The following is a 23690-nucleotide window of genomic DNA, read 5'->3' as shown; positions in this document are numbered from 1 at the left end:
AGCTGGTTCTAATAACAAGGGTAAACACAATTTCACTGTTTGATATATGTGTGAAATTGGGAACTTTATGGGGATATAAATTTACATAAATGAGAGTGTAATTTTAAGTTTTTTTTATAGGGGTACATTTTAAAAAGACTATTAAAATAAATTGGTAAATAATATATATATTTTTTTTTTAAAAAGAAATCTAGAAAGAAAGAGAAGTCACGATAATGAAAACATTGCATGCAAAGTGACTGCCGTCACGAGGGGGGTAGTACTGCTCACGTGCGTCCCTACCCGCACGTGCGAACCCCACCGAAAGCGGCATCTATTCACGCCCCCCGCACGTGCGGGGCCCACTCTCCCCAACCTTCCCAGAAGATTCCAGAATGCCGGATTTAACCTCCACCGTAATATTAAAAAAAATATATATTTTTTTTATTAAAAAAATTACATTACAAGCAAAAAAAAAAAACACGCACGAGAAAAATTATTATTATTATTATTTTTCTATACGGTTCATCATAAGTGGTTCAGAAAACGAGCTGAGACGTGGACTAATCTCAGCCGCTGATTGAAGATTAGGGACTAGATGACCCTCCAGTTTGGGGAAAGGCCAAAAATAGGAGGGACCACTCTCAAATTACAAAAAGAACAAGGGCTCATTCGTAAAAAAAAACCACACTAATATTAAATATTAGTTACGTACACTGGGGTTGGTGTTTTATAAACACCACTCAATAACGATATTTTTACGAAAGTACCACTGCAAAGTAAACAACACGCAGTGGCATTTTTGAAAATGAATTGGGAAAGCAGGGGTATTATAGGGAATACGTCATTAGGATAAATGGGACGAGAAGATAATATAAACCGTGAGGGGCGGGGTGGCGGCTTCTCATTTAGGCCCCTGAATAATTATTTATTTGTCTCATAAGTTGAGTGGATTGTTTGCAATTGGACCCTTATTTTTATCAATTATTAACCATTTAATCCCTCTGCCCTCCTCTTGAATACGGACAAACAATCAAACAATAGAAAGAGATAAGAACCAGTTGAGAGACAGAGAGACACAGAGAGAGAGAGAGAGAAGCGTGGTCGGTGGTGTGTGGTGGCGGCGGCGACGGCGGCGATAGGCGGAGTTGTGCGTCGGGAATCGAGACGGATCGGGGTTTCGGGAAGTGGATCAGTGGTTTTGGTACTGGTTTTGATAGGTTTTTTTGGTTGAAGTGGTGGGAGAAGTGGGGATGGTCGTTGTAGAGACGGGGAGGAGAAGTTGGGGTGGTGATCCAGTGGTTTGGAACGGTGGAGGAGGAGGAGGTGGTGGATCATCGGGTGACCGGGCGGTGATGGAGGCGGAGTATGTGAGACGGCATCACCGGCATGAGACGAGGGAGAATCAGTGTAGCTCAACGCTAATCAAGCATATCAAGGCGCCGATCCATCTGGTAAGGTCTTCTTGTTCGATGGTTTTGATTTTGGTTTTTCTTGGATGATGATTTGGGATGTGTTGATCTTGTGATGGTGGACGTGGGGGGTAGGTTTGGTCGCTGGTGAGGAGTTTCGATCAGCCGCAGAAGTATAAGCCGTTTGTGAGCCGGTGTGTGGTGGAGGGGGATGGGAGTGTTCGGCAGGTCAATGTGAAATCTGGGCTTCCGGCGACGACAAGCACCGAGAGGTTGGAGTTTCTTGATGATAATCAGCACATACTTAGCATCAAGATTGTTGGTGGAGATCACAGGCTCAAGGTACATATTAAAGCTTTGAATTTTGGTACTGTTTACTTGTTTCTCTTTGTGGATTTTCATCGTGTATATATCTTCCGTGCATTATTAATGTTTCTATGTTGGTAATTGTTTGGTGTTTTTTCTTGGGTTTTCTTATTGGCAAGCTTCTTATTGTTATAAATCCTTTTGAGTTAATTTTGGTATTGCTTTTCTGGTTTTTGATGGAAATTTTCATAGATTGTATTGTGTTTTGCATTGAATTCATGTGTTTCTTTGGCCATGTCTATTGTTGATTGGTTTGTAGTTGATCTTCTGATTTAACTTTATATAGGAACGCTTGTTTGATTGATTGATGATGATAATCATGCTAATTCTCTTGCTGAAAAATCTTATTCTAGTTGAGCAAAACTTCACTTTGATATGGGGCTACCTACCTAATAAGCTCTGCTATTTTAGATAGTTCTATGGAGTTTTTAGTTATTCTGAATTAATTCACACTAGCAAAGTTATGCAAGATTAAAATTTAGTGGCAATTTTCTTTTTCTTTTTTTTTTCTTTTAAATTATTTTCAGTTGGTCAAATGCAATGCCCTGGTTTGTGTGAATTGGATGAATCTCTGATTGGATATGGAAAACATTAAGCGGTGGGTGCACTGTCGTGTAGCTCTATTAATTTGTTTTTCTAGGAATCTCTATGAAGTTTTTGCTATATTTAATGCCTCATTCTGAATTAATTCACACTTGCAAATGCATGGATTTATCAAATACAATGCCAGGATTTGTAAGAATTGGATGTATCTCTTATTTGTACTTTGGTCGAAATTTGAACCAATCAAAACATTGATGCCCTCCTAGGATTTTATTTTATTTTAATTTATTTTTCCTTGGATTGAACCCTCAATCTTGGACATGTGAGAAATGAAATACTAACTCTCCCGTTGTAGTAGTGGTTGGTTGTCCTCTTTGGAATCTATATGAAGGTTTAGCTCTGTTCAATGTTCCATTTTGAATTAATTCAACTGTTGCAATTGCACGGACAACAAGTATCACCAGATGATAAGTAAATTTAATAAATACAAAGCCAGGATTTGTGTGAATTGAATTAGTTTCTCCACTCTGTATTGATTGAAACAATAAATCCAAATATAAAATTGTGCATAATGTTTTTACTACCTGCAGAACTACTCATCCATCATATCTCTACATCCCGAGAGCATCGAAGGCAGACCAGGAACTCTAGTGATCGAATCATTTGTAGTGGATGTTCCTGATGGCAACACCAAAGATGAGACTTGCTACTTTGTGGAAGCCCTGATCAAATGCAACCTGAAGTCATTAGCAGACATATCAGAACGCCTAGCAGTGCAGGATCGGACTGAGCCAATTGACAATCTCTGAGCAAAATTTATAAAAAGTAAAGACTCCAATGTAGGTTAGAGAGAGATGAGAGAGAGAGAGAGAGAGACATGAAGATAGCCATGAATGGAAAGCTTCCCAGGCTTTCAGATCTCAGAAGCTTCGGAAGCTACTGCTAGTTCCATTACTGGTTAAGGACTGCATACCCACTATACATATTTCCATTTCCTGGAACTTGTCCTGGTCGTTTGTTTGTAAATACCTTCTTATTGTGTCCTTGTTTGTTTTCTATGTTGTATGCTTTTGTTATATAAATTTGAGTTATATACTATCTGGAGGCGCACTTATTAAAACTATGCGTTCAGTTTAACTACTTCTCTCTCTCTCTCTCTCTCTCTCTATATATATATATATATATATAATATGTATGTATATACATATGGGGTGTGATATTTTTTGGGCAGGTTTAGGACCAATGCGTGACCGATGATTTTGAGGAGCAAGCTGGTTTGGACAAGTTAAGACTAAAAGCAGGTGGAACCGGTTCGAACCCTTTAACTTTATAAGTCCCTTTAGTCTTTTTCTTGAATGATTAGAGTTTGTTCAGTTTACTCATTTCATCTCTGTAGCTATTTTTGACTAACTGATGCCGTTATTCGATGGTTACTTTTTGTTCTTTCCTGGTTGATGGATGCTTTTATATTTCTCTCTTTCATTTAGTTTGTCTCAGTTATTGATTTGTGGTTTTTTTTATTCTGTTTTATTAGTTGTAATCTTTGTATTCTTTTAAGTGGTTTATTTACTATTTTTTTTAAAAGAAATTTATTGATTTGTGTAATTTTAATTCTGTCGATTGTATTTTTTATAATATATTTTTATATTTTTGTAACATTCATGTTAAATGGGTCATATTAGTGAAATTGATTATATTCTTCATAGAAAGCATTGTGAATGGAAGCAAATAAATTAATTTTTTTTATATAATTTATTTATTTAAAGGAAAATTAAGTACTTTTTATGGGAAAATTTTTAATATTTTTTTAATTTAGAGAATTAATAGTGACTAATTTCTTTTTTAATTATTATTTTTTGTATGATTTGACAGCAAGGTCAGAGAGAGAGTAGATTTAGGATTGGATTGGAAGGGTAAGTGAGTGGGGGCCCAGCTGAGAGCCGACCTGTGATTGGAGGAGGATGGTTATAACTACGGTTGGGCGGTGGCTTACGTCACCAACCCACTCCACGACAAGAAGCTGATAAGGACTCCATCCTACCACTGGGCCCCACTGGCTTTCATGTCCCTTTTTGTGTCCCTTTTCTTCGGTGCCCCGCGCTCTTTCTCCTTTAGGATACCAATTTTTAATATTAAATTTGCTTCCAATTTTAGGTCATGCCATTCCCACCATATTATTTAAAGTGGTAAATAATCACCATGTTCTTGATATTTATTTTTTTGGGATGTTTTTTTTAATAAAATTAATCATTTTGTCTTTTTTGATCATAGGTTGTTTTGTATTGTTTTTAAATTTTTTATAGACATTCGATTTTTATTTTTTAATTATTTTTGGAGGAAAAGTTTGTCATAACTCATCCATAGAATTTTTATTTTTTTTTTAAACTATTGAGCAAAGTTTAATTGAAAAATATTAAATATCTAAAAAAAATCATTAATTAAATATAAAAATATTAACCAGCTAAAACAAACAAGCCACAAGAAATATTGATTGGTGACAAAAATGTAATATATGATCGCCATGGAATTGTAATGTTTGTATATATATATATTTGTGAAATGCAATAAAAACTTGTCAAAAATGTGTATAGAGGTAGAACAGTTTAACAAGTATTTATACTTTCACTTTGCATGAGTTTTGAGATTTTATTTTGAGTTCTCTCTAAAATAAATATTTTACATAAAAATTTTAGATTCTGTACCAATAGGCTAAGAGACTGTTAGTCACTGGGTTTTTTCATTAATATATATAATTTTAAGACTCAAGTTCTATCATTATTCTTATAAAACAAATGAAATTTTCATTTGGTGGTGTTTTCATTTCATTTGATGACCGGATTTTTTATTTTTATTTTTCCATCTTATTCAATTTATGTTTCGTACGTTGTTTTGGTTTATTTTTAAATTATTTTATTATTTAAATTAAGATATTGTTATTTTTCAGAAATTAAGTCATTTTTAATAGTACTTTTGATGCTAAACTTGATATAGATAAGCATGTCGGTACTTTGAGAACTAAAACACAAACCAAATTTAAACAAACATATAAAAACTGGTTACACTTCTTATTGTACAATCCGTATTACCGTATTGTTGACACTGATAAGCAACTCTTTAGCTAGGGTCCTTGAAAAATAGAAAACCCTTTGAATTAATGCATCTAATCCAAATTAATATTCATTTAAGTGATATAAGTGAATTCCAGTAATTTTAGATATAAATCAAACACGTAAGATTGATTTGATCAACTAAAAATCATTATTCAATGAAAAAGACGGTTGGTTTAATAAACACCAAAAATATCAACGTAGTACTACGTATAAAATAAACATAATATTTATATGATTTCCCATTTAAATAGAAATTTCATATTCTAAACCACAACTACTTTTATATATATATTTTCTGCAGAAAAAATCTTGTGTTAATAAAAATTTAGATTTAAATTTAAGATGTAATGCAATGGTTTCCATCATGCTTTGTGATTGAAGAATTTTGAGTTTGAGTCCCTCAACTTTTAATGTAGAGTTTTTTGTGGGAAATTTGTGTGAGGAACACTTTTTTTAAAATTACATAGTAAAGAGATTTATTTTAAAAAAAATAATAAATCGCTGGAATCATCTCCGTACCTACATGATTATTGTTAATTAAAGCTAGTCTTTTTATCAATAAATAAATAAATAAATAAATAAATAAATAAATTCAAAATCTTACTTATTTATATACTTATTTCTATCCAAATCATAATAAATAACATGGCATCCATATTACCTAATTATAAGTATATATGTGTTTGTTGGTCTAATGTACTAGTGATTGTTTTATTAATTCAAACGTCTCTCAGACCTTCTAATAATTCATTAACAGTATACTAATTAAAAAAAAATAATTGTTCATATATCTTTGGCATCTAATTTATTAGAAATTTTTGATTAATATCAAAATATTTTTACAAAATATACATTTAATTTATTCATTGATTGTGATGGAGTATTATAATATTTTTACATTATTTAATATATGCTTATTTTCTTCTTTTTCTCTTATTTCTTTTTCGATCTATGAAGTTTCAGTCTTACATAAATTATCACTCTTTTTTATTCTTTCACTTTTTTCTTCTTTCAAACTTTATATCTATTGTCTTGACCGAGAAGAATATAAAGATTGATAACAATATTATAATTAATATTTACTAAAATTAGTTAGTATTTTATTATCAAATAATTTTTTAGCAAACAAGTTTTATAAATTAGTTTGACTAAAATACCAATATTTGGGACTTATCCACATATCCAAATTAAGATCGAGAAATATTTAGTACCACTGGGTTTTTACATAGAGTGTTTGTGTACTCGTTCAAAAAACAGGTTCAAACATCAGTTCATATAAATAAAAGACATAGATGTGCTAAGATATTAACTTTAACATCTGTACATGCCCCTAATGTGTCTGATCCACATTTCGTGAAAAAAAGAAATCTTTCATTTAATGAATTGATAACATGTCCCTATTAATCAACATGAGAAGTCTATAGTCGGTGTAGACTTTGAATTACAAGTGATATGAGAGCCCCACTAATCATCTTCTAAATCATCAAAATTTAGAGCCATTTACTGTATTCAATGCAATTAATATCATAGAAAAGGACTAGTGTCTTTAATTGGATACACAAGAGCTTAATCCTCTAGCTTTTTCTTTATTTATTTATTATCTATAACTGAACCAAATTCAAAGTATTCAAACGATTCAAACTCATTAGGTCGAGAATGTATTGCAATGCACCGACGGTTTTGATGAATTTTCTTGCTGCAATCTATTTTGTTGGCAGTTGTTCATATTTATTTGTTTGTTTTGGTTCAGGCATATTTTGGAACAATATTGAATTTGATTATGATATTTCGAAATAAATAGTTGTATTTATTTATTTATTTATTTTCCAGTAAAAAGCTTACTAATTATTTAAAATAAAAGTAGGTCTGGTAAAAAAAAAAATCCTTTAGATTTGAATAAATAGATAAATACAAAAAGTTTATAACGTAGTGATACTTGTTTCATATTAAAAACATATGTAACCATTTGAAAAAAAATTTCAATTTAAAAATCCATTTGAAACAATAGTGGTAACAGGTCACCTGTTGTGAGTACAAGCTCATAACCTAAACCCCTCTTCTTAGGCTGAAGGTGTGCGGGCTGGATGATCTATTCCCAACTCGTATGCACACCCTTAGTGCATATAACGCTTATCATTTTTATCACAAAATAAAAATAAATAAATAAATAAATAAATAAATTTGTAGAATAAATCAAAAGCTCTAAAAATCTAAATTCATATTTAGTATTGATTTAAATTATTTAAAAATATAAATTGTATTTAAATAAATACTAAGATAGGAATTTTTAAGATATTGAAAATCTAGAATTTTTCATTACTTTATATCTTAAAATGTTGTTTTAATTTAGTGCATACGGCAAACAAAAACCATTGCATTTGCATTTCTATCTCATTTTGAATTTTTTATTTTGACAAGGATTCCATCCTTTTCTTTTATATATCAATGTTGTTCTATATTTAAAAATAAATATGACATAGCAAAAATCATTAGGTATTGAAGTGTAAGAATTCCATCACTTGATCGTGATTTTTGTCATTAATAAAACAAGATCGTCTTGTCCTGTTATTTATAATATCATATATTCAAATGTTAAAGCCACCTATGTCATTAATAAAATAAGATGCCGAATATTCTTCACACATGGCTTTATATATATATATATATATATATATATATATATATATATATATATATATATATATTTATACTATTTAATTACATACATTATTTTATTTATTTATTATTTATTTTTTTCGACAAATGGTGTGCCAAGAAGAGACAATAAGGGCCGACTTATGTGATATTATCAGGTTGACATGAGGATTAGACTGCAAGCTCGCATTTACAATTATAAATTTTTTCGTTTCATTATATTTAGTGCATTTTGAACTTTGACATAAACATCATACAAACCACGTCTTTTATAGTAGGGTTGGTCCCATTAGATCAAAGGCATTTTAGTTAGTTACATACATTAAATATATTTATGATTGAACCAAAAGTATTCTTTCTATCAAAATTTTGAGAGTATGAGCTTGATGTGAGGATGTGTTTATAAATAAAATCTTTATAGGATGGAAATATAAAAGCACCAAAAACATAATGAAAAGAAAAAGGAAAATATATGGTCAACTTTATTGTGGTCGGTGGAGTATGATGTTAGTTAAGGATTATTTTTTCGGTGTGATCCAATATAATATTAGAGGCTCTCACATGGTAAGTCACGAAGTTTCAAAAGGAAACGTCCATTATAGTGGGTCAAATTGTGGCCAACCCTCCCTACTCCATTTTGATGGGGATGTGAGCAATCTGCTCAAGACCATTGAACTGCTTTATGCTTTCAACTATTGATATAAATAAATAAATAAATAAAAAAGACTATTTTATTTGATAATAATGATAATGCTCTTTTCTCTTGGAAAACCTTGCTATGAGAGTATATCCCTTAAAAATGATGTTTGAACTTTCACCTTTATAGAATACTTATATTTATAAATGTATCCCTTTCATTTACTAGATGTTAAGATATGTCTAGCTCTATAAATTCAATAATAATTAAGAGCATCTTTAATGAGAACATGGGTAGGGCTCCTTGAGTGCTCAACAAAAATACCCTCCACTATGTGAGTTTGATGGCCGTTGAATGGTCACTAATCACAAAATGATCAATCAATGGTTTTTGTTTTTTGTTTTTTTTTTTAAATTTTAAAAATGATTTTTTTAACATTCAAATGACAATGTAACTCACATATTTTGAAAATTGAATGTAACGGTTAGTTTTTTATTTTAAAATTTTAAAATTTTTATTTATATACACCCATAGAGTAAATTTTTCATGTTGTTACTGTGTTATGGCTGATTTCCATTTTGATCATTGTGTTTCAATTTATTTCTTTTCGGTCATTAGATATTGATTTGTTTTCACCGGTTGGTCACTTGGGATTTTCAGGCCAAATTTAAATGACGTGGCGGCCGGAAATGCCAAGTCACTCTTATTTTTATATTTCCTCTCATCCCAGCTAGAGAGAGGATGCTGACTCGACTCACTTAATCCGAGCGTGGATGCTGACCCAGCTCACTTAATCCGAGTCAGCATCCACCTAATCTCCACTTTTCCCATTCTATGCTAGGGTTCATCCGTTCGATTTGAGAGAGAAAGGGACATCCGATCCGAGAGAGAAAGGGAGACACTTAAAGCAGGCGGTTTCTCCATCAGCAGTGAAGCAAGGAGAGGAAGAAGAAGTGGTTGTAGTCCTAAATTTTGAGGGTTGATCCACATGTTGTCTAGGTAGCCAAGGAGAGTGTACAACTTCAATCGGGAAGCCGAAAACAGTGTAGAACTTCCATTGGGAAGCTGAGGTTGCTTTTTTGTAGGTTGGAGAGCTTGACACTGTAGGTTAAAGCTTAGTGGAGGGAGAAATTTGTTATTGTTCATGTGTGCCTGAAGTTCTTTTTTAATCCATTTTTTTTTTTAATTTTCATGTAACTAATTTTTTATGGAATGGCAAATGGTTCACTTTTCATGTAAGTAATTTTTTGTGGAATGGAAAATGGTTGTTTTAATGTTCTATTTTGGTAGTCATTGAGAAAATATTCTTAGTTGTTGTATTGATTTCATTTATGCAGTTAATTGGATTGATTCTTACTCACAAGGCCATCTGAGACTTGTAAATGGATTTAGTATTTTGCAGGACATCTTAGATGAGCAATAACTTGTCAAGGGATTTGGTATTTTGCAGTATATCCCAGATGAGCAATAATTTGTCAAGGCATTTAGTATTTTGCAGTATAACCTCTTGTACATTATTATGTATTTTCTACATAATTGAATAATTATAACCTCTTGTACATTTTAACTTGTCAAGGCATTTGGTATTTTGCAGTATATCCCAGATGTTGCATTTGAAAAATCCCTGCCATTCTCTTATGAGTATTTGCTGCATAATTGAAGTCAGAAACTGAATAAAAATGAATCCTGGGAATACACAAGAGAACATCAGCTTTTCTGTGTTCAGTTTTTCAAACCATCAAAACAAATATACAATTGAATCCTGGGAATTCCAGTACAAATTTGGCTAAATACAATTTTCAGCAGAATGCTAGGTTTTTAAATGTTTGCAAAATTTAAAAACATATAAAACACAGTTGTATTTTTGTATACCATTTTGATAACCACAAAACAAAACTTACAGTTCCTCGGGACCGCTATACTGGTCCCTGCAAAATTTTAAAACAAGCACATGCAACATAGCAGAGCACCCAATTTGATAAATGTTCTTTATGGTCTCCCAGATGCTTTGTTCCCTCCAAGCCCTGCTGGAAGCCAAACTTTCCTTTTTTTTCCCAGTTTGACTCGGTTTGCTTTTGGCTTCTAAATTTCTCTCCACCCCTTGATTGTTGATCGGTGTTGGTCTTGCTGGGAAATTCTTCCTTGCTTAGCTTTTAGAGAGGAGTTGGTTTTGTAGTCCCACTGTAGGCAAAATGTTCCTCTCCAAACTTCCATCTCCACCTGTTGTTGTGGGGGGTGGTTTGCTCAGTAGTTACTCTTATCTGCAATTTTTCAGAGAAATAAATGCTTCATCAAATATATGTTGCCCATCTCCTCAAGTATTCAAAAAAGATACCTGTGTCACTTGTGTATCTGCCTGAGTCCCACTTGCTGTAGGAATGTTGAAGGTAACTTGAGGAGATATTTTCCTATGTAACTGCTTCCTTGCTTGGCCTTTGGACAGAAGTTGTTTTGTCACTCCCCTTGAGGACAATTTTTCCACATTTAAGCTTCCACCACCAACTGCTGTCATGGTTGTTGTTTGATCAGTGCTTTGATCTTGCTGAGAATTTCATAGAAATAATTTTTCATCATATATTTGCTGCAAAACAATTTTATAAAGTAAATCAACTACCTGTATGTTAGGTGAAGTTGCCTGCTTTCTACTTGCTGGAGGCCCCCGCATATCATGTTCTGCATTAGGAATAACCTGGGTATATATGCTTAGCCCATAAGGTATTTTTATCATAGAAACACAGTAAAAGTTGGGTATGTATTTTGTGGACTTACTTGTGGCAGTGATGAGGGTGCTTGTTCTGCAGGATTGCCGTGTTCCTCAATAGCATTTGCAGATCTCCCAGAAATGTTGTCATGTTAAGGTATGTTACTCATCTGCATTAAAACATATGAGTATTGTGTATATTACATGAACATCTTTGTTCCACATCATGCCTCTCCCAAAATTAGTAAACATGCCTCCATAACATTGGTGAAGTGATCCTGAAGAACATGCAGATCAATTGTGTCTATAGGATCTATATCATTTCTATCACCCTGCATCAAAACAGATAATATTATTAGCTTAGTGAAAAAATATATTAAAGTTAAATTTTTTGTAATTATACTTGTTTATTGTGTGCCTCTGCAGCTGTGCTGTACCTCTGTCCTTGTCCTTGTGAGTGTCACAATATTAGAGTAAGGTTAATAAAATCCTCTGTGCTTTTATCCTTGTCACATTATTAGAGTAATGTTAAACAGAAAACACTTTCAATGCTTAATAAAATCCTAAACTTCTCACTTGCTGGCCATGGTACCTCTTGTTATGCCCAATAGCTTCACAAACACTGCAAGTCTTGCTGTGGCCTTTCCTACTAACTTTCCCTTTAGTGAATCCAGTGGGTTCTTCAAGGGGATCCTTCCTCCTCATCATTGGTTTCCTGCCCCTGTTCTTATTTGCTGCTTGTGGGGGTATCATTGGAGCTTGTGGACTCTTGGGCCAATAGTTTGAGTCTTGTGTTGGGTTTAATATATGGTTATATGTGGGTAGGAAAGTACTAACTTTATAAAACTCATCTATGTAATCTTCGGGGTTTTTTTTGTTGTAATAAAATGCTGATATTGCATGGAAATAGGGAATACCTGTCAGTTGCCACTTCCTACATATGCAAGACCTATCCATGGAGTCAACGACAAATTGCCCATCCGCACATGCAACCTGGTACTTGTCACCACCTGAACAATTTGTCTTGCATGACCAGCTTAATTGTTTACCCTTTTCTAGCTTGTTTATAATCTTAGGACAATGTTGTGTGGTGCATTTATTCATTGAATCTCTTCTCTTTTGGATCCTAACCATTAATTGTGTTCGGATTATCTCATTAAGACTAACTATCCCTTTTGTCCTGGCTTCAAGTATTTGGCTGTTAAAGCATTGACATAAATTGTTAAGCAACATGCCACATTTAAATTTTGATTTGAATTGTGACCCGCTCCAATGGACAGGGTTAATATTTTTCATGAAAGTGTGGGCTTCTACTGACTTATCTTTGAGTGCTTCCATTGCCATGTTAAATGCAAGGATGTAACTACTTCTAGCACATACCCATAACTGGTCCTTAAGGCCTTTACCTCTAAATTTTTTTCTAAAGTTTGTATGTATATGTCTCACACAGAATCGATGTTCACTGTAAGGGAAGATTTCCTTAATTGCATTTAGTAGGCCCAAAGGGAAGATCCATTCACCAACAAACATTCATAGGATAAGTTACATAAAAAAAAAGAAAGCAAACACAAAGTAATGATAATTAATTTAGCACATATAGCATACTATTATTGCAAAAGGAAATTAACAAACTAAACTAAGTAATATTTTTTCTTACCTTCTGCCTGTCACTCATGAAACACCAGTGATGAGAGTTGCTAATATCTAGATCTTCAGCCAAAAATTCCAATAACTACACCCAATTATCGAAGTTTTCCCTATCCACCACTGCCCATGCTATTGGATAGATGCAATCATTTGCATAGATGCCAACGACTGTAAGTAGCTGACCTCCATAGTATCCCTTCAAGAAACAACCATCGACAGAGATAACCTGCCTACAACCTGCCAGGAATCTTGCTCTGAGTGGGGATAAACACACATACATTGTTGAAAACACATCCTCATTGCATCTAAACTTGATTGTGGACTGAGGGTGTGTCCTAAGCAATTCCAATCTATAATCATATGGCCTACACATTTGTGTGTGCTCATCCCCATCAAGCATTCTTATCCCCAACAAGTATATAAAAGAAAGATCAAGGAAACAATATTATTGATCCCTCTAAGAAAATGTTAAGACAACAATTTCAAAAGTAAGATATACTCGATGATATACCTTATTGCAATATTTTTTGCCCTCCAAGCTTTTAATCTGCTTATGTTTGTTTATTGGTTGGTCCTCACAGCTTGTATTATACTTGCAAGCTTCTAAGATGGGTCTGCCATGAACTGCTCCAGGTATTCTTATGCTATCAACTGTGCACTGACATGCCTTATATTATGGCCCCGTGTACATTCATGCTTGAGATGGCCAGCTTTGATTTGAATTATGTTCTTATCATGCATCATTAATGAAGCCCATAGGTAAAATGGACATCCTTTTTTACAATATGCCCTACACTTGACTTTACTATTTGGCTTAAAGTTCATAACAACCTTGTTCTTAATCCCATAATTTTTCATTGCTTGCTTGAACTATGCAAATTTCATAAACTTCATCCCTATGTTAAACTGAGGATCTTTCATATTTGTTTGCTCTCTAAATTCAGAATATTTGGGCTTTAGAAGCTTGATCCCTTCTTCATCAGTTGAAGAACATGATTGCGGCTCATCTGAATTAGCATAGTCAGTCTGCACATCCTGCTCATCATCAGATTCTTGATTAGCAGTAGAATTACTTTCATCCCCTTCATCACCTTCAGCCCATTTACTTCCTCCAATGTTAAGACTGTAGTCAAAGTCATGAATATCACTCTCTGCATCACTTCCTTGTTCATCTCTCTCAGCCTCTTGCCCTTCATCATCCTGTACACATTTATTGACCACATGATCTTCAGGATCTCTTCCTTATCCACTTTTAGAGCCCAAATGTTCTTTAGCAGCATCAAGATCTTCATCTCCAGCTTCTTCTTGCAATTCATCCTCCTGTAAACTTTTAGTTTATACATGTTCTTCAGCCCCATCAAGGTCTTCAACATCTTCATCTCCAAATACTTCAAATTCATCTTCTACATCAACTTCTGCTGCCTTCACAAAATGGCCTACACTTGCAACATTTCCTGAAATGTCCGGACCTCTGGGACCATCCATCGTAACAACCTTCACATAAACACTTGCAATCCTATTCAGTCCCACACTTGAAGCCATACTGACATCTGAGTCAGATTTTATTTCTTTCAACCTTGCTACTTGACTACTGCTCTCATTCCACCATAAACTGCACCCATCTACATGAATCTTCAATTCACTGGCCATAACTAAAATCTCCAATCTAGATATGAAATCTGCATCACCGAATTCTACAAAACCTGCCATCCTAAAATCACTCCAATTTGCAACATCATCCATCCCATAACACATTTGAATTGTAAAAAATTCGCCAGAAGGCACTGTACGAAAACAATGGAAATTATTATAAGACATCTAATAATAAAACACATATGATTCACAAGTAGTACATTATACATACAAGTATGCCATACAAACACAACCAAACAAGTATGCCATACAAACACAACCAAACAAACGCAGGCAAACAATAATATTAGATGTTAATAAAGGTATTCATCATGTACTACACCAAAGCATTTTCATTATGTACTTCGCAGAGATAAATTCCATTATTAAAGAAAACACAGGCAAGCAATAATATCCTTCTTAACAAAACAGGAACAACTATCAAGAGTATAAAAAGGAACATCACATTTCAACAGGGAATAAACTCAGTTGAATATACATCTTATTTGGGTTAGTTTTGCAGGTTAAGGAGAGGATAATTAACTCATTTGTGCAGATTAAAGAGACGATAAGATTTGGGTCCCAATAAGAACTGCAGATTAAGATAAGTACAAAATGGTATGAATTAGGAAAGAGTGAAAAAGGAAATTAACATGGAAAGAAAGATAAATTGAAGATGGAGAAGAATAACTTATAATATTCTGGTGCTACACCTTCCGCATCTCTTATGTTCCAACAGTTAAATATTATGAGAAACTATAGTTGCCGCGGGTTAGCCCTAACTTTAGTCATCCGAAATTTAGGACTACAACCACTTCTTCTTCCTCTCCTCGCTTCACCGCTGATGGAGAAACAACCTGCTTTGAGTGTCTCCCTTTGTCTCTTGGATTGGATGTCCCTTTCTCTCTTGGATCGGATGCCCCTTTCTCTCTCGGATAGAATGGATGAACCCTAGCATAGAATGGGAAAGGAGGACATTAGGTGGATGTTGACTCGGATTAAGTGAGCTGAGTCAGCATCCACGCTCGAATTAAGTGAGCCGAGTCAGCATCCTCTCTCCAGCTGGGATGAGAAGAAATATAAAAAAAGAGTGACGTGGTATTTTCGGCCGCCACATCATTTAAATTTGACTGGAAAATCCCAAGTGACCAACCAGTGAAAATAAATCAATATCTAATGACAAAAAAGAAACAAATTGAAACATAATGATCAAAATGGAAATCCGCCATAACACAGTGACCACATGAAAAATTTACCCTACACCCATATTCTCAAACAAAATTTAAATTCATCTCCATTTCTATATTCTCTTTTAATTTCTACTCTATTATGAATAAAAAAAAATACTCATCCATCTTCCTAAACTCCAAAATTTTCAAATAATTTCAAAAATTTTTCATATTCTTTCTTTCCATCAAATATGCAAAATTTTTAAAACTTTCAAAATTATCCAAATTCACAAATTTTTTTCTATTTTATCTAAACGTCTAAATTTAGCGAAGTTTTCCATATGCTTATCTTATGTTTTAGGACGGCATTTTTTAATTTGAGCATGGCAAGTCAACAAACTAATGCAGAAACAAGTGGTTTTTGGTTCTCGAAAGTGACCTTGAAAATTTTGATATATGATATCGCGTTGATCAACAAAATACAATAGAAATAGGTTCATTTTCTGACTCTTAATTCTTCCTTATTCTATACAATCAGGATTGAGAAGATCGTTTTAGATGAAGAACTGAAGAACAAGTTGAAAAAGCCAGTTGTGGACTTTAGATGATGATAAAATGATTGTAACTCCATGGCTTATAATTTCAATTGATAGCATTGTAGGCACTGTCCAAAATGATAGGGTGTTTTTGAAATGAGTAATCGAATATTTTAATGAAAATTGAAGATCTAGTCCAAGTAGAAAACCAACTAGTTGTAAGCAACATTGGTTCTAGATGCAACCAATTATAAAACATTTCACCAAAAATTAAATATTTTTTAAAAAATAATAATTTATTAATTTATTGTATTTCCTTTATTTTATAAAATATTTTAATAATGTATTTTACAAATTTTTTTAATATATTATTTAATCATTTCATTAAATATTGAAATATTTTTATTAAATACACATGTTTATAATGAAATGTAAAGTGTAAATAGGTAAACAGATGAATGAAATGATTGTGGATCTCATATTATGGTATAACTATTATGGAAATAGTCTTAGAGGTGGTGGTGTATCCCGCAAGCTTACGGGGTCACCAAGTAATATCTCATGTAAATCACAAGGATCGTATTCTTCAAGGGTTAAGGATCTACTATTATTCCTTCAGCACCTACTTTCTAACCTAACTCTTAAGTGAAGCGTTTCTACTTAAATAGTTATGGGAAAACAAATAAAAGGCCAATATGAAGTGAAAGCTAAAGCAAGAGGCTACAAACACAACAATGATGAGCAAAAGACCATGGATATAGATCCCCTTAGGGTGTCATCATGAACAAGGATGAACAAAAAAAGTGCAAATGTGGTTTGGACTGAGAGATTTCTAAATTAGGTCAATCCTAATCTCTTGGTGATTGAACCCTAATCCCATATGGGTGTTGATAGGAATCTCTTCCGGATCAATTCTCCTACGATTGCATTAAGAATGAGGAAATCCCAAAATAAGAATAAACACAAATTAGGTTTACTCATAAAGGTTGGAGTGCTACCAGCACTCGATCTCTCAGCCCATCAGTTAAGAAACTCATTCTAATCCATGCAAGATCTAGTGCACGTGAGTAATTTACATCAATGTGAACAACTTATAAAAGAACTATGGATCTCTCCACATGTAATTCTAGCATGAAAGCATAATGGATTAAATCACAAACCAAACCAATGCAATAGAATTAAATACCAATCATCCAGAATACATGATGAACCCTCCAAGGTTCATCAACATTTGGTGGCCTTAGGGGTCTAGTGTGCTATCAAACAAGTATAAACAACAATGTAAACCAAAACACAAGAAACGTTCATAAGTGACACTCTCTAGATGAAATGATGATGAAGATGGGGTAGATCAGGCGGAATGATGCTTCCCTCTTCCAAGGATTGCCAATTGATGCTTCCCCTAGCTGAAGGCCACTTCCCAATCTTAAGAATCCCTTTCTTTCGAAGATGGTGGATCTCCACTTTGAAGTGTGGTGCTTTGGAACCTCGAGAGCCCTTAAAATTGCCTTGAAAGATAGCTACTGTTTTCTAGGTTTCCTTTATTCTAATAGTGGCCAAGAACCCCTCTTTCAGACCAGAAGAGTTCTTAAATACCCTCCGAGCCATAAAGGCAGTATAGAGGTTGTATGAAGACTGTACAAAGCTAAAATGATGAAATCTCACTGTATACCGGGTGGTATACGGGTCTTATAAGAACTCGTATGGAGGCCGCATAACCTAGGCCAAATTTTCTGTCTCAAAAAATCTCCAGGTGCTACAAAAACTTGGTACAGTAAATCTGCTAAAGTGAATCGGCTATAGTAAATATACGGCAGTACTGTACTCTCGGGTTTTCTCCTTTTTTCACTCTAATTGTGTTCTCGTGTTCTCCATGGCTTCTTTATCCCCTACAAAGAAAATAACACGTGATTAAGTATAAAACGGGTTAGTTCTGACAAAAATATATGCTAAGTATATAAAATACATATAAGAAAATAAATAAATTTAGACACTTATCATATAACCATTAAAAAAACCCTAATTATTTAGTATATCTTAAGAATTAGGAAATATCTGAAGTTCTTTTGCAACCCCTCCTCATAATCATAGTTTTTCATTTTTTTAAGACATATGCAAATCCATTAATGTTTTTCCCATTCTTAGAGGATGCACTATATTGAGAAAGTAGATAATGTACAACTATTGGGGGATTGATTCTATCACTTATATTTAGTAGTTTATATTTAGTAGATTCTTGTAATCTTGTATATTTAAATATATGATGTATGTTATATTTTAAAAGATTTTTAACGGATATAGAAAGTAAATTTTCTCTTTTCTTTGTTTGTATACATGTCAATCACCTTTTCCACACGTGCTAATCCTTGGTTTTTCATTCAATGACAATCTTGTGATTTTCTACATGGTAGCTGGGCTATAAAGATCTTTTAGTGCAAATTTAATTTTGCGCAAGTATTTTCATGCTTTTCATGCACATGTTGGATCAACATGGGGCAATTCTTACATTGTGTTTACTAAATGACACAAAATTGTGACACATGGGAGAAAGCCATGTAGAATCTTCATGTGAAGCATAAGTCAGGTTTCATTGATAGAGCCTTAAAGAAAGTCTTTGATGGGTTGTAAGAGGCTGCTTTGTGGGTCTTAATCAACTTCATGATTGTGTCATAGTTATTCAACTCAATTGATAAGTCTTTGCTTCTAGCATCATGTATTTGGAGATAGCAAAGAAAGTATGGGATGATTGAAAGGATAGGTACCAGTGTTAGCAATGCACTGAGAATCTATAACTAAAGAATGAGGTCACCTCTTTAAGGTAAAAAGGTGTGACGGTTGTCCCATATTTTAGCAAATTGAATGGAATGCAAGATGGGCTTCAAAGTTATTCTTATGTTCCTTCGTGCACATATAGGTCATCACAAGCTTTTATCAAGGGTAGAGATGAAGAGAAAGTTTTCAATTCTTAATGGGATTGGATGATTACTTTTTTGGATGGTGTCTCCCAAATTCTACCAAGGATCCTTTTCTTTCATATAGCAAAGCATAAGCAATGACCATTAAGGAAAAAATACTAAAAGACAGTTGCTCAGAATTAGACTCATTAGTCTAAGCAACATGTTTTTGCAGTCAAAGTTGGAGGTGGAAAAAGCTTCATTAAAGAGAAATTCTAATAATACTTGTACCAATTGTCTTAAACTTGGCCATAAGATGATAAGTTTCTTTAAGATAATTGGAGGCTAAATGCAAGAGGTAAAGGATGTGGAAGAGGATGAGGTTAACTAGGGAAGGGGATTTGGAGGCCAACCACAAGCAATCAATGCAACCCAAATATTGGGAAAACAAGAGACTTCTTATGGACCTATCAATTTTGTAAGCCCCAAATTCCTTGGATAAAAAAATTAAGTGGTTAGATCTTGCATACTCAAACTTTACTAGAGTAGACATTGGATAGTAAAGATTTAAATCGTATGATAGGAAGGCTTGAATTTTTGAAAAACTTGGTGGAAGTTGCTCGAACTTCAGTTGCATTTTCCTATGGAATGGAGATGATGGTCACCAAGGCTAGGACCATGGAATTTTCATCAAGATATTTCTCCATAATGTCCTTTATGTTCCAGGACTTACTTGTAGTCTAATCTCTATTAATCAATTGATTAGAGATTTAAATTGTTAAGTCATCTTTACTAATTGGTTTTGTTTGATATAAGATTGTACCTTGAAGATCACGATTGGAGTAGGTGAAATGTGAGGTAGAGTTTACTACTTCAATTCGATGATCTCACATATGGTCGTGAAGATGGGGAAATCAGATTCAAGTATCTTGCGACATCATCGGTTGAGCTATTTATCAAATAAGCATCTATATTTTTTTTTAAACTCTTATAGGAATAAGTTTGAGAATGTCGATATATGTTATGTATGTCATAGAGCAAAACATACTTATTTTTAATTAGTAAGAATAGATCTTAGAGTTTCTTTGATAGTGTGCATTGTGACATCTATGTATGTATTGGGAAGCTTTTTCTTGTGGTGCACACTATTTTCTTACTGCAGGTGATGACTTTAGTAGAGTTATTTGAACTTTTTAATGAGTGAAAGGAGTGAGATTAAAAACTTGTTTAGTAGTTTGTAATAATGGCTAAAACTTAGTTCAATAAAGTAATATAGTGCATAGGAAGTAATAGTGGGAAAGAATACTTATTAAATTTGATGTTGAAATTTTATAAAGAAAATGGGATAGTTTACTGAACATCTTGTATTGACACACTGTAACAAAATAGGTGGGTAGAAAGAAAGCATATATGAATACTTAAAGTGGACAAACTTTTCATTTTCAAGCTAGCCTTTTGATCAAATTTTATTAGTAGTGTATGCTAATAGCAACATTTCTGATTAATCAAATTCCTACTATTAAATTATCTAGTAAGTCATCTTATGAAAAGCTTCTTTCTTTTTCTTTTTATGAAAATCTATATATGAGCTCATCCGAGACATTGGATTCTTATGTTAGGATCATTATTGTCCTAGGGAAAAGGATAAATTTGGTCTAAAAGTAGAAAGTGGTCTTTGTTGGGTTTCTTAATAGCAAGAAATGTTGGAAACTTTATGATCTTGAAGATAATAATTCCTAGCTTCCTATAATGTTGTGTTCCATGAGAATGTATTTCTAGTTGTTGAGTTCAAATAAGCCAACTTAACGATTGAGAGAGATGACATTCTTCCTAGATCTTACTTGGATAATGATAGTGTTCTAGTGCCTAAATTTGGACACATGGGAAATTTAGTAGTACAAGAAGGGAGAGTACTAGCCCTATTTCAGAAGAAAAAGATTGAGAATTAGTTAAGGATCATTATGGGAAACCATAGTGATTTATAAGGAGGCTAGCACATTGGGATAATTATGTGGTATATACTCCCAGAGCCAAAAGTATGAGAGTGCAACATATTTAACTAACCATCCAACTGCAGTAGATGGTTGATTGGTGGAAATAAATGGGCAACTCAGTTATATAGCTGGTTGGCTAAATGTCTCAGATACCAATAAATTGTACCATATTGATGGCTTATTGATGAGGGTTTAGTGCATAGATCAAGTTCAATGGTTGACCAAAAAACCATATTAAAATCACACAGTGAGTATGATTTCTCTTGTACGATCCCTCATCATGAAAGACCCACAAGTATTCCTAATTGCATTACTAATTAAGCATCATATGATAAATTGTCTATTTTACATAAATATTTCCTATATGCCATAAGTTCCCATATTGAGCCAAGATGCTTTTCTGAGGTAATAAAGGATCTAAGATGGCAAATTGCCATAGTAAAAGAGATTAAGGTGTTAGAGGCAAACAACACTTGGACAAATTGAGGAATTCAACATCAAGGAAACCCATTGATTACAAATGGGTGTACAAGATCAAGTTCAATGTTGATGGGATGGTAGAGAGCTATAAGATGTGACTTTTAGCAAAATATTATATTCTGGTGGAGGGTTTAGGCTTCCATGCCACTTTTGCTCCAGTTTCAAAGTTGGTTAGTGCATGTAGTTTTCTAGTTTTGGTAGTTGCGAAGGGTTAGGAACTAGACTAGATACATGTCAATAATGTATTTCTATATGAAGACTTGAAGGAGCAAGTTTTTATAAAGCTACTTTGGAAGTTGATTTATGGACTTTGGCAAGTTCTGAGGAGTTGGTTTTAGAAACCCTCCATGGAACTTATTAGTTTTGGTTTTATTTAGAGTAATGCAGATTCTTCTTTGTTCACATATTGAATTAATGGAGTTTTTGTAAGTCTATTAGTATATGTCGATGATCTTATATTGGTAGAAAATAACTCAGGGGCCTGTAAGAAGTTAGGCATACTTAAACAAATGGTTTCTCGTTAGAGATCTTGGTCCATTGAAATGCTTATTGGGTTTAGAGGTGGCCTATTAGAGTAAAGGCTTATTCTTTTGCTAATGAAAATATGCCTTGTATATTCTTGAGGAGAGTGATATGCTTGGTGAAACTGGGTTGATTTTCCCAAGGGGTAGAATCACAAGTTAACATTCATCACAAATGAAGATGCGGCAAATCAAGGAATATACTGGAGATTAGTGGAATGTCTTATCTACCTCCTTAGTACTTGACTAGAGTTGAGCTACTTAGTACATATCCTCTAGGATTTTATGCATAACCCTAAGCAAGATCATTTAGATGTGGTATATTGCTTGTTGCTATACATAAAGAAAAATCTTGGATAATAACTTCGATTGAGATAAGACACTGATTTTCTTATGCATGTTTATTGTGAATCTAACTAGGTCAGTTTCCTGATGCGGCCTTTGCGTAACAACAAGTGCACGGGTCGTACATGTAGTATAATGTACCCGAGTGGGTCGGGTAGTCGAATCCATAGGGATTGGTGTAGCTCTTGATACTAGTAAAATTTCTAATATCTAGTTGATTCAAATGATGTGATTGAAAACTAATCCTAAAGAAATAAAGAGATATAAAAAAGAGAAAAAAAAGATAGGGTTTGGATTGAAAAGTCAGCAGTGGAAAAGACAGTGCCCCGGATTAATCCCCTCAACAAATGTATTAACTAGGTAATGATTACATGTACATCTCCTTGGACCATGGTGAACACCTATGGAGGTTTTGATAACGTATGACCTCACTCAAGGCTTGGATTGGACTTAATTCCTTCCCTAATGTGTGCCCTAGCTAGATGGATCACTTGATTATCATCTAGACAGTAGATGTGTAACTAAGGTTAACATGCTTCTTGACTGAAATTGCAACTACAGGGAACATTCACGCTAAATCAATGCTCACGCAGCTAGTGACAATTCCCACATCGAGTTTTGCAACATACAACATCAAGGCAATCAACACAAAGATGAGTAACCAAGATAAACAAGAGGGAGACCACAAGGAAACTCAATAATCAAAGCAACTAAGTTCAATATATTAAGAGTCAAGGATCATAATTCAGGGGCACTGAATGATGGTTAGCCCTTGATGGTTCTACAATGCATCAAAGAAAAAACAAGAGAAAGAAATGCTATCCATAAATCTCACTTTTTGCTCCATAATCCTCATCGGAGAGAATCTATGATGATCTTGCCGACATTCCTCTGTTCCCACAAAAATCTCTCCACCTAGATCTGGCCCTGAGTGGTGCCAAGCTCTGCCTTGTCTCCAGAAAAGAGAAAGAAGATCCCCTCAAAACCTAACTTTTGGGCTTAAAAATACTATTCCTGATGCAAGTATGACCGTGCTCTTGACTGTGCTTTACTCTTCCTCAGGGTGTCT

At 33.8% G+C, this 23690-nt stretch overlaps 1 protein-coding gene across 1 annotated transcript; it reads left to right on the top strand.

The window, feature by feature from the left end:
* The first annotated feature begins 1040 nt into the window (after window positions 1-1040).
* On the top strand, window positions 1041-3131 carry LOC120280934 (abscisic acid receptor PYL8-like). The gene is made up of 3 exons (XM_039287904.1): window positions 1041-1433; window positions 1527-1733; window positions 2891-3131. Exons 1-3 carry the CDS (start codon window positions 1233-1235, stop codon window positions 3107-3109), a joined length of 627 nt encoding a protein of 208 aa, XP_039143838.1. The 5' UTR covers window positions 1041-1232; the 3' UTR covers window positions 3110-3131.
* Window positions 3132-23690: the final 20559 nt, after the last annotated feature.

The sequence above is a fragment of the Dioscorea cayenensis genome, chromosome 17, assembly GCF_009730915.1.
Source record: "Dioscorea cayenensis subsp. rotundata cultivar TDr96_F1 chromosome 17, TDr96_F1_v2_PseudoChromosome.rev07_lg8_w22 25.fasta, whole genome shotgun sequence".
Classification (NCBI taxonomy): Eukaryota; Viridiplantae; Streptophyta; class Magnoliopsida; order Dioscoreales; family Dioscoreaceae; genus Dioscorea; species Dioscorea cayenensis.
Note: the sequence above shows the minus strand (reverse complement) of the source record. Positions and strands in the feature narration are given on the sequence as shown.